This window comes from Oncorhynchus masou, chromosome 12 (genome assembly GCF_036934945.1).
Source record: "Oncorhynchus masou masou isolate Uvic2021 chromosome 12, UVic_Omas_1.1, whole genome shotgun sequence".
Classification (NCBI taxonomy): domain Eukaryota; kingdom Metazoa; phylum Chordata; class Actinopteri; order Salmoniformes; family Salmonidae; genus Oncorhynchus; species Oncorhynchus masou.
In genome coordinates this window covers 88094496-88106178 of record NC_088223.1, presented here as the reverse complement: position 1 = coordinate 88106178, position 11683 = coordinate 88094496, and the positions used below count along the sequence as shown (strand labels likewise).

The 11683-nt window shown below is 51.1% G+C and overlaps 1 protein-coding gene across 1 annotated transcript; it reads right to left on the bottom strand.

Moving 5' to 3' along the window:
* Window positions 1-51: 51 nt before the first annotated feature.
* LOC135549419 (basic proline-rich protein-like) lies at window positions 52-1653 on the bottom strand. Its single transcript, XM_064979390.1, has one exon. The coding sequence runs from the start codon at window positions 1651-1653 to the stop codon at window positions 52-54; it is 1602 nt and encodes a 533-aa protein (XP_064835462.1).
* Between the last annotated feature and the right edge of the window lie 10030 nt (window positions 1654-11683).

The following is an 11683-nucleotide window of genomic DNA, read 5'->3' as shown; positions in this document are numbered from 1 at the left end:
ATGGTTAGGGCAGGGGCTAATGCTAGTGGGCAGGGCCAATGCTAGGCAGGGTTAAGGCCAGGCAGGGTTGGGCGGTTGTGCAGGGCTAATGCCAGGCAGGGGCCAGGGGGGGCCAATGGCCAGGGCAGGGGCCAGGTCCAGGCAGGGCCAAATGCCAGGGCAGGGCCGGGCGCTCAGGCAGGGCCACGCCAGGGCAGGGCCAAATGCCAGGGCAGGGCCAATGCCAGGGCAGGGCCAAGGCCAGGCAGGGCCAAATGCCAGGGCAGGGCCAAGGCCAGGGCAGGGGGCCAAGGGCCAGGCAGGGCCACGCCAGGGCAGGGCCAAGGCCAGGCAGGGCCAAGGCCAGGGCAGGGCCAAGCAGGCAGGGCCAGGGCAGGGCAGGCTGCCAGGCAGGGCCGGGCTGCCAGGGGCAGGGCCAAGGCCAGGGCAGGGCCAAGGCCAGGGCAGGGGCCAACGCCAGGGCAGGGCCAAGGCCAGGCAGGGCCAAGGCCAGGGCCGGGGCCAATGCCAGGGCAGGGGCCACCGCCAGGGCAGGGCCAAGGTCAGGGCAGGGCCAGCCAGGGCAGGGCCAAGGCCAGGGCAGGGCCAAGGCCAGGGCAGGGGCCAAGGCCAGGCAGGGCCGGCCAGGGCAGGGCCAAGGCCAGGGCAGGGCCAAGGCCAGGGCAGGGCCAAGGCCAGGGCAGGGCCGGGCAAATGCCAGGGCAGGGCCAAGGCCAGGGCAGGGCCACCGCCAGGGCAGGGCCAGGCCAGGGCAGGGCCAAGGCCAGGGCCAAGGCCAGGGCAGGGCCAAGGCCAGGGCAGGGCCAAGGCCAGGGGCAGGGCCACGCCAGGGCAGGGCCAAATGCCAGGGCAGGGCCAAGGCCAGGGCAGGGCTGGGCTGCCAGGCAGGGCCAAGGCCAGGGCAGGGCCAAGGCCAGGGCAGGGGCCAAGGCCAGGGCAGGGCCAAGGCCAGGGCAGGGCCAAGGCCAGGGCAGGGCCAATGCCAGGCAGGGCCAGGCCAGGGCAGGGCAGGCAGGGCCAGGGCAGGGGGCCAGGCCAGGGCCAAGGCCAGGGCAGGGCCAAGGCCAGGGCAGGGCCAAGGCCAGGGCAGGGCCGCGGCCAGGGCAGGGCCAAGGCCAGGGCAGGGCCGCTGCTCAGGGCAGGGCCACCGCCAGGGCAGGGGCCACCGCCAGGCAGGGCCAAGGCCAGGGCAGGGCCACCGCCAGGGCAGGGCCATGGCCAGGCAGGGCCATGGCCAGGGCAGGGCCAAGGCCAGGGCAGGGCCAGGCAGCCAGGCAGGGCCAAGGCCAGGGCAGGGCCACGCCAGGCAGGGCCAAGGCCAGGGCAGGGCCAAGGCCAGGGCAGGGCAGGGCCACGCCAGGGCAGGGCCAAGGCCAGGGCAGGGGCCAACGCCAGGGCAGGGCCAAGGCCAGGGCAGGGCCAGGGCCAGGCAGGGCCAGGCAGGGCCAGCTGGCCAGGGCAGGGCCAGGTCAGGCAGGGCCAAGGCCAGGCAGGGCTGGCTGCCAGGGCAGGGCCAAGGCCAGGGCAGGGCCACGCCAGGGCAGGGCCAAGGCCAGGGCAGGGCCACACGTCAGGGCAGGGCCACCGCCAGGGCAGGGCCAAGGCCAGGGCAGGGCCAATGCCAGGGCAGGGCCAAGGCCAGGGCAGGGCCATGCCAGGGCAGGGCCAAGGCCAGGCAGGGCCAATGCCAGGGCAGGGCCAAGGCCAGGCAGGGCCAACGCCAGGGCAGGGCCAAGGCCAGGGCAGGGCCAAGGCCAGGGCAGGGGCCAGGCAGGGCCAAGGCCAGGGCAGGGCCAATGCCAGGGCAGGGCCAAGGCCAGGGCAGGGCCAAGTCGCCAGGGCAGGGCCACCGCCAGGGCAGGGCCACGCCAGGGCAGGGCCACCGCCAGGGCAGGGCCAAAGGCCAGGGCAGGGCCAGGGGCAGGGCCAGGGCCAGGGGCAGGGCTGGTCAGGGCGGGGCCAGGGGCAGGGCCAGGGCAGGCAGGGCCACCTGGCCAGGGCAGGGCCACCGCCAGGGCAGGGCCAAGGCCAGGGCAGGGCCAAGGCCAGGTCAGGCAGCCAGGCAGGGCCAGGCAGGGCCAATGCCAGGGCAGGGCCACGCCAGGGCAGGGCCACCGCCAGGGCAGGGCCAGCTGCCAGGGCAGGGCCAATGCCAGGGCAGGGCCAACCGGCCAGGCAGGGCCAGGCCAGGGCAGGGCCACCGCCAGGCAGGGCCAGCCAGGGCAGGGGCCAGGGCAGGGCCACGCCAGGCAGGGCCAAGGGCCAGGGCAGGGCCAAATGCCAGGGCAGGGCCAAGGCCAGGGCAGGGCCAAAGGCCAGGCAGGGCCAAGGCCAGGGCAGGGTCCAGGCAGGGCCAATGGCCAGGGCAGGGCCTGGCCAGGGCAGGGCCAAGTCCAGGCAGGGCCAATGCCAGGGCAGGGCCAAGGCCAGGGCAGGGCTGGGCTGCCAGGGGCAGGGCCATGCCAGGCAGGGCCGTCAGGGCAGGGCCAAGGCCAGGGCAGGGCCCAGGTAGGGCCATGGCCAGGGCAGGGCCATAGGCCAGGGCCAGGTCCAGGCCAAGGCCAGGCAGGGCCACGCCAGGGCAGGGCCAAGGCCAGGCAGGGCCAAGGCCAGGGCAGGGCCAACGTCAGGCAGGGGCCAGGGCAGGGCAGGGCCAGGGCAGGGCCACCGCCAGGCAGGGCCAAGGCCAGGGCAGGGCCACAGGCCAGGGCAGGGCCAAGGCTCAGGCAGGGCCAGGCCAGGGCCAGGGCAGGGCCAGGGCCAGGGCAGGGCCATAGCCAGGGGCAGGGCCAAAGGCCAGGGCAGGGCCAAGGCCAGGGCAGGGCCACGCCAGGCAGGGCTGGCTGGCAGGGGCAGGGCCAGGCCAGGGCAGGGCTCGGCGGCCAGGGCAGGCCACCGCCAGGGCAGGGCCAAGGCCAGGGCAGGGCCACCGCCAGGGCAGGGCAGGGCCAGGCCAGGGCAGGGCCATGGCCAGGGCAGGGGGCCAGGCAGGGCCAGGCCAGGCCAGGGCAGGGCCATGGCCAGGGCAGGGCCAGGGCCAGGGCAGGGGCCCAGGCCAGGCAGGGCCAATGCCAGGGCAGGGCCAAGGCCAGGGCAGGGCCAGGGCAGGGCCATGCCAGGGCAGGGGCCAGCTCAGGGCAGGGCCAGGCAGGGCCAGGCCAGGCAGGGGCCGGCTCAGGCAGGGCCAAGGCCAGGGCAGGGGGCCAAGGGCCAGGGCAGGGCCAAGGCCAGGGCAGGGCCATGGCCAGGGCAGGGCCATGCCAGGGCAGGGCCAAGGCCAGGGCAGGGCCAGGCCAGGCCGCAGGGCCAAGGCCAGGGCAGGGCCAACGGCAGGGCAGGGCCAATGCCAGGGCAGGGGGCCAATGCCAGGGCAGGGCCAGGCCAGGGCAGGGCCAAGGCCAGGGCAGGGCCAATGCCAGGGCAGGGCCAAGGCCAGGGCAGGGCCAGGGCAGGGCCAAGGCCAGGCAGGGCCAGGGCCAGGGCAGGGCCAGCCAGGGCAGGGCCGGGTTAGGGGCAGGGGTTAAGGTTAGGGTAGAAGGTTAGGGTAGGGGTTAAGGTTAGGGTAGGGGTTAAGGTTAGGGTAGGGGTTAAGGTTAGGGTAGGGGTTAAGGTTAGGGTAGGGGTTAAGGTTAGGGTTAAGGTTAGGGGTTAAGGTTAGGGTAGGGGGTTAGGGTAGGGGTTAAGGTTAGGGTAGGGGGGTTAAGGTTAGGGTAGGGGTTAAGGTTAGGGTAGGGTTAATGTTAGGGTAGGGGTTAAGGTTAGGGTAGGGGTTAAAGGTTAGGGGGTAGGGGTTAATGTTAGGGTAGGGGTTAAGGTTAGGGTAGGGGTTAAGGTTAGGGTAGGGGGGTTAGGGTAGGGGTTAAGGTTAGGCAGTTATGGTAGGGGTTAAGGTTAGGGTAGGGGTTAATGTTAGGGTAGGGGTTAGGGTAGGGGTTAGGGTAGGGGTTAAGGTTAGGGTAGGAGGGTTAGGGTTAGGGTAGGGGTTAAGGTTAATGTTAGGGTAGGGGTTAAGGTTAATGTTAGGGTAGGGGTTATGGTTAAGGTTAGGGTAGGGGTTAAGGTTAGGGTAGGGTTAAGGTTAGGGTAGGGGTTAAGGTTAGGGTTCAGGGGTTATGGTTTAGGGTTAAGGTTAGGGGTTAATGTTAGGGTAGGGGTTAAGGTTAGGGTAGGGTTAGGTTAGGGTTAAGGTTAGGGTAGCAGTTAAGGTTAGGTAGGGGTTAAGGTTAAGGTTAGGTTAAGGTAGGGGTTAGGTTAGGGGGTCACAGTTATGGTTAGGGTAGGTTAGGGGTTTATGGTTAGGGTAGGGGTTAGGTTAGGTCACAGTTATGCTTAGGGTAGGGGTTAATGGTTAGGTTTAGGGTCACAGTTATGGTTAGGGTAGGCAGTTAAGGTTAGGTTCACAGTTATGGCTAAGGTTAGGGTCACAGTTAAGGTTAGGGGTTAAGGTTAAGATTAGGGTGGGGGTTAAGGTCACAGTTATGGTTAGGGGTGTCCCAAGGATTCCAGATTGCACTGACCATTTAGATGATATTTATCTGTAAATAGCCCATCCAGTCTACCTCATCCCCATATTGTTTTTATTTACCTTTCTGCTCTTTTGCACACCAGTATTTCTACTTGCACATCATCATCTGCTCATTTATCACTCCAGTGTTAATTTGCTAAATTGTAATTACTTCACTACTATGGCCTATTTACTACCTACCTCCTCACACAATGTTATTTTTTTCTATTGTGTTATTGACTGTACGCTTGTTTACTCCATGTGTAACTCTGTGTTTTTTTACCTTTATTTTACTAGGCAAGTCAGTTAAGAACAAATTCTTATTTTCAATGAAGGCCTAGGGATAGTGGGTTAACTGCCTGTTCAGGGGCAGAACGACAGATTTTGTACCTTGTCAGCTTGGGGATTTGAACTTGCAACCTTTCGTTTACTAGTCCAACGCTCTAACCACTAGGCTACACTGTTGTTTGTGTATGTTTTGCTTTATCTTGGCCAGGTCGCAGTTGTAAATGAGAACTTGTTCTCAACTAACGTACCTGGTCAAATAAAGGTGAAATAACTAACCTACCTGGTTAAATAAAGGTGAAATAACTAACCTCCCTGGTTAAATAAAGGTGAAATAACTAACCTCCCTGGTTAAATAAAGGTGAAATAAACATAAAATAAAAAGATGCTTTCTCTTCAAACCCTGGTCAGTTCTGTTACTTGCCCTTGCCTCATTTCAACACTATAGTAACAGTAAAATAAGTGACTGTTACATTTCTAATCACTCCACATGCATTAGTTGATCTCCCTGTAAAGTTAGAGATCAATCACTCTCAGCTTGCACTGATTATGAATCACTGTGCACCTTTCAATGTAGAGAACACACTGATGCATGATGGTTTCACTAGTAGGCCTCCCCTAGATCCAGAGGGGGTCAGTGTTGATCAGGATGAAACACTGGACTGGACTGAACAAGGCTGCATTCTGATTTGCCACCCTTTGAAGGGACAATCCCCCACTTGCTTTGGTAAAATGCTGAGGGATGGGGCTTAAGAAATATAGAAAGAGAAATTGGCGTGCTCAGCTCATTTCATGTTTGTAGACAAAAGGTCTCGGGAGCCGGGTTCATAAATTATTTACATTCATTATTTACATACATTATTTACATACAGTTCTATGAAATAAATCTGTTTTTCTGACCTCTGCTGCAAAAATATACATTAAAACGTATATAGAATAGTTCAGGTTTTTACTTTCTTCATGCTTAAGAAATATTTTTATTTTATTTAACCTTTATTTAACTAGGCAAGTCAGGTAAGAACAAATTCTTATTTACAATGACAGCCTACACCAGCCAAACCCTAATGACGCTGGGCCAATTGTGCACCGCCCTACGGGACTCCCAATCACTGCCGGTTGTGATACGGCCTGGAATCGAACCAGGGTCTGTCGTGACGCCTCTAGCACTGAGATGCAGTGACTTAGACCGCTGCGCCACTCAGGAGCAAAACCCACTCTCAAATTCATAGCTAGAGCTATGAATGCAAAGACTGACCGTCCATGTTTTAAAGCTATATAGTGTTTGTTTACAAAACTTTACATTGACTTTGTTTACAAACAATGGACTGAAACTATATTTTGTGTTCTGATAGACTACGACAGTTGAACTAAGCTCATGAGTCATTTATAAGTTATATTCTTCAACAATCAATGAGTACATATTATTAATATATGAATCCAAAGCAGATTGTGCACACTTCCCATCATGCGTTTAACATTGGTGAAAACTCCCTACCCCCTAAAAACTCCCTCCAATCCAATGTCTGGCAGTGTGCAAGTGCACACTTTAAGAGAAAGGTTTATAATTATATAGTATGGACCCAACACTGTCTGATGTACGGTATGAACCCAACACTGTCTAATGTATAGTATGAACCCAACACTGTCTAATGCATAGTATGAACCCAACACTGTCTGATGTACGGTATGGACCCAACACTGTCTGATGTACGGTATGGACCCAACACTGTGAAAAGTGTTGATGAGTCTCAGATCAGGCTAATAACAGGGCTGGATTACCGAACAGGCATGCAGGGCACGTGCCCACGGGTCCCCGACCTCCAGGGGGCTCCAAACCCCCCAGAATGAAGTGTTTTTTGGGAGGTTGGGGGGGCCCCTGGAGATAGGGGCCCTAAATGCGTTCGTCCGGCCCTGAATACGACACCAACAATGGCAGGTCACATCATCAGCTTCACATACAAAGATCGCACCTTCTACATCTTTCCACCAAAACAATATTTCCAATTACTAGGGCTGTCAAATGAAGAAAAATAGATAATAATAGGGAATCACAGGATGTCCTGTCCAAATTTGCTCAAAGTGAACTGTAATTTAAGATTTTTTCATACAACAAAAACATTGCAAGAATATTAACGTCTTCCTTTTGTCTAAAGTAACAGTTAGCGAAATTAGGTAAATTGAGAAAGCACACTTTTTTCAACCTCAATGTCAACTTGTTTTCACATCGCATTGTAGATTTCAGCTGTATATAACTCATATATATCATGTATTTTGGATGTTTTCAGTGTATTTTCAATGCTTTCAGAAGATGCAATTAATCACAATAACAAAAATGATCAACTAAAATTACAAAATGTTCTCTCAAGTTAACAGATTAACTCTGACAGACCTACTATTTACGTTTAACTCCTCGGTGAATCAAGTCAAAATGACATTAGTCCAGAGTCATTTCAATATAAAAAGTGTGTGGAACCAGTTGTAATGTAATTAATTTGGCAAATCTTAACAGATATTCTATCATCTATTTTTTTTTTCATTTGTCAGATGACCTAACTCCTCGTATCTTTAGTTGAGTTACTTCAGTGAACAGCAACTTCCTGTTGTGAAGTAATAAAAGACCCTCATACGAAAAAGCAGAATTCTGCGGCTGCTGATTAACAGTGAATCAGAAGGTGGGTAGACAGCGTTTCAAGCAGCACAAGTCGACGTTCAGCCAAGAACCACACAGGTACTTGTCAGAAGATGATGAATATATGTTTTGCGTTCTGGTGAAGTCCATTAGGACTGAAACATAAATGTGTTTTTTTTTTCAACAAAGGGAGTCAATGAAAGAGCACCTCTGTATAAAGAGCACTACTATATAAAGAGCCCCTCTATATAAAGAGCACCTCTGTATAAAGAGCACTACTATAAAGAGCCCCTCTATATAAAGAGCCCCTCTGTATAAAGAACACCTCTATATAAAGAGCCCCTCTATATAAAGAACCCCTCTATATAAAGAGCCCCTCTGTATAAAGAACCTCTCTATATAAAGGGCCCCTCCATATGAAGATATATAAAGAGCCCTCTATATAATGAACCTCTATATAAAGGGCCCCTCTATATAAAGACCCCTCTATATAAAGAGCCCCTCTGTATAAAGAACCTCTCTATATAAAGGGCCCCTCCATATGAAGATATATAAAGAGCCCTCTATATAATGAACCTCTATATAAAGGGCCCCTCTATATAAAGAGCCCCTCTGTATAAAGAACCTCTCTATATAAAGAGCCCATCCATACAACGAGTCCCTCTATATAAAGATATATAAAGAGCCCCTCTATATAAAGAGCCAAATAAAATTGTATCGGTCACATACACGTGTAGATGTTATTGTGGGTGTAGCAAAATGCTTGTGTTTCTAGCTCCGACAGTGCAGTACTATCAAACAAGTAATATCTAACCATTTCAGTTAATATACTGTACCCAATACACACAAATAAAGGAATGGGATTAAGAATATATACATATATGGACGAGCAATGTCAGAGCGGCATAGTATAGAATACAGTATATACATATGAGATGAGTAATGTAAGATATGAAAACATTATTAAAGGGTTAAGTTTATTAAAGTGGCCAGTAAGTTAAGTTTATTAAAGTGGTACAGTTGAAGTCGGAAGTGTACATACACCTTAGCCAATTAAACTCAGTTTTTCACAATTCCTGACATTTAATCCTAGTAAAAAACTCCCTGTCTTAGGTCAGTTAGGATCACCACTTTATTTTAAGAATGTGAAATGTCAGAATAATAGTTGAGAGAATGAGTTATGTCACGTTCTGACCTTTATTTCCTTAGTTTTGTCTTTATTTAGTATGGTCAGGGCGTGAGTTGGGGTGGGCAGTCTATGTTTGTGTTTCTATGTTTGGTTTCTGTTTCGGCCTAGTATGGTTCTCAATCAGAGGCAGGTGTCGTTAGTTGTCTCTGATTGAGAATCATACTTAAGGTAGCCTGGGTTTCACTGTTGGTTTGTGGGTGTTTGTTTCCTGTGTCAATGCCGACTGTTTCATTTATATTCACTTTTTTACTTTGTATTCTGTCGTGTTCAGTTTATATTATTAAAACATGGACACTTACCACACTGCATTTTGGTCCGATCCCTGTTACTCCTCTTCAAACGAAGAGGAAATCTGTCTTTAAAATTTATTTTAGCTTTTATTTCTTTCATCACATTCCCAGTGGGACATAAATAAACATCCACTCAATTAGTCTTTTGTAGCATTGCCTTTAAATTGTTTAACTTGGGTTAACCGTTTCGGGTAGCCTTCCACAAACTTCCCACAATAAGTTGGGTGAATTTTGGCCCATTCCTCCTGACAGAGCTGGTGAAACTGAGTAAGGTTTGTAGGTCTCCTTGCTCGCACAAGCTTTTTCAGTTCTGCCCACAAATGTTATATAGGATTGAGGTCAGAGCTTTGTGATGGCCACTCCAATACCTTGATTTTGTTGTCCTTAAGCTATTTTGCCACAACTTTGGAACTATGCTTGGGGTCATTGTCGATTTGGAAGACCCATTTGCGACAAAGCTTTAACTTCCGGACTGATGTCTTGAGATGTTGCTTCAATATATCCAGATAATGTTCCTGCCTCATGGTTCCAAAACACCCCCACAACATGATGATGCCACCTCCGTGCTTCACGGTTGGGATGGTGTTCTTCGGCTTGCAAGTCTCCACCCTTTTCCTCCAAACATAACGATGGTCATTATGGCCAAACAGTTATATTTTTGTTTCATCAGACCAGAGGACATTTCTCCAAAAAGTATGATATTTGTCCCCATGTGCAGTTGCAAACCGTTTTTGATGGCGGTTTTGGAGCAATGGATTCTTCCTTGCTGAGCGGCCTTTCAGGTTATGTCGATATAGGACTCGTTTTACTGTGGATATAGATCATTTTGTGCCTGTTTCTTCCAGCATCTTCACAAGGTCCTTTGATGTTGTTCTGGGATTTATTTGCATTTTTCGCACCAATGTATGTTCATCTCTCGGAGACAGAACGCATCCCTTTCCTGAGCGGTATGACGGCTGTGTGGTCCCATGGTGTTTATACTTGCGTACTATGGTTTGTACAGATGAACGTGGTACCTTCAGGCGTTTGGAAATTGCTCCCAAGGATGAACCAGACTTGTGGAGGGCTACAATTTTCTATCTGAGGTCTTGGCTGATTTCTTTGGATTTTCCCATGATGTCAAGCAAAGAGGCATTGAGTTTGAAGGTAGGCCTTGAAATTTGTCCACAGGTACACCTCCAATTGACTCAATTGATGTAAATTAGCCTATCAGAAGCTTCTAAAGCCAAGACATAATTTTCTGGAATTTTCCAAGCTGTTTAAAGGCACAGTCAACTTAGTGTATGTAAACTTCTGACCCACTGGAATTGTGACACAGTGAATTATAAGTGAAATAATCTGTCTGTAAACAATTGTTGGAAAAATGTATTGTAGTAGATGTAGAAGTAGATGTCCTAACCGACTTGCCAAAACCATATTTTGTTGACAAGAAATTTGTGGAGTGGTTGTAAAACAGGTTTTAATGACTCCAACCTAAGTGTATGTAAACTTCCAACTTCAACTGTACTTCTTGATTTGCGACTCCACTTTGTCTCTATGCTGATGTTTTGCATGTTTGATTGTCTTACAGAGGGAATAACGACACTGTTTGTATTTGACCATATTCCCAGTCACCTTTCCATGGTTAAATGTGTTGGTTTGCGATTTCAGTTTTGCACGAATGCTGACATCTATCCACGGTTTCTGGTTTGGGTAGGTTTTAATAGTCACAGTGGGTCCAACATCTCCTATACACTTCCTGATAAACTCAGTCACCATATCAGTGTTTTTTTTTTCAATCTTGAAGCGTGGACTCCGATTGGTCAGACCGGCATTGAATAGTCATTAGCACGGGTACTTCCTTTTTGAGTTTCTGCCTATAGGAAGGGTGGAGCAAAATGGAGTCGATTTGCCCGAAAGGAGTGCGGGGAAGGCCTTGTAGGCATCCAGGAAGTTGGAGTAGCAGTGGTTGAGTGTTTTAGCAGCGTGAGTGGTTGAGTGTTTTAGCAGCGTGAGTACTACAGTCAATGTGTCGACAGAACTTCAGTAGCGTTTTCCTCAAATTTGCTTTATTAAAATCCCGAGCTACAATAAATGCCACCTCAGGATATGTGGTTTCCAGTTTGCATAAAGTCCAGTGAAGTTCTTTGAGGACCGTCGTGGAATCGGCTTGAGGGAGAATATACACGGCTGTGACTATAAACGACGAGAATTCTCTTGGGAGGTAATAACGTTGGCATTTGATTGTGAGGTATTCTAGGTCGGGTGAACAAAAGGACTCGACTTCCTGTATGTTATCACAATCACAGTTAATCATGAAACATACATCCCCTCCCTTCTCCTTCCAGGAGAGACATTTATTGCAGAGGAGAATGGGAGAAACTCCCCAAATACTGGTGTGCCAAGCTTGTAGCGTCATACCCAATTGCTGCCAAAGGTGATTCAACAAAGTACTGAGTAAATGGTCTGACTACTTATGTGAATGTGATATTTCTGTTTTTCATTTTGTATACATTTGCAAACATGTCTAAAAACCTCTTTGTTTTGTCATTATGGGGTATTGTGTGTAGACTGATGAGGGGGAAAAACTATTTAATCAATTGTAGAATAATGCTGTAACCTAACAAAATGTGAAAACAATTCAAGGGGTCTGAATACTTTCACTGTAGATATTTGATTAATTTTAGGACCTTAGGTATATAAGAAGATACACAGGCAAAATATTGGAAACACCTACTCATTCCAGGGTTTTACTTTATTTTTTACTATTTTCTACATTGTAGAATAATAGTGAAGACATCAAAACG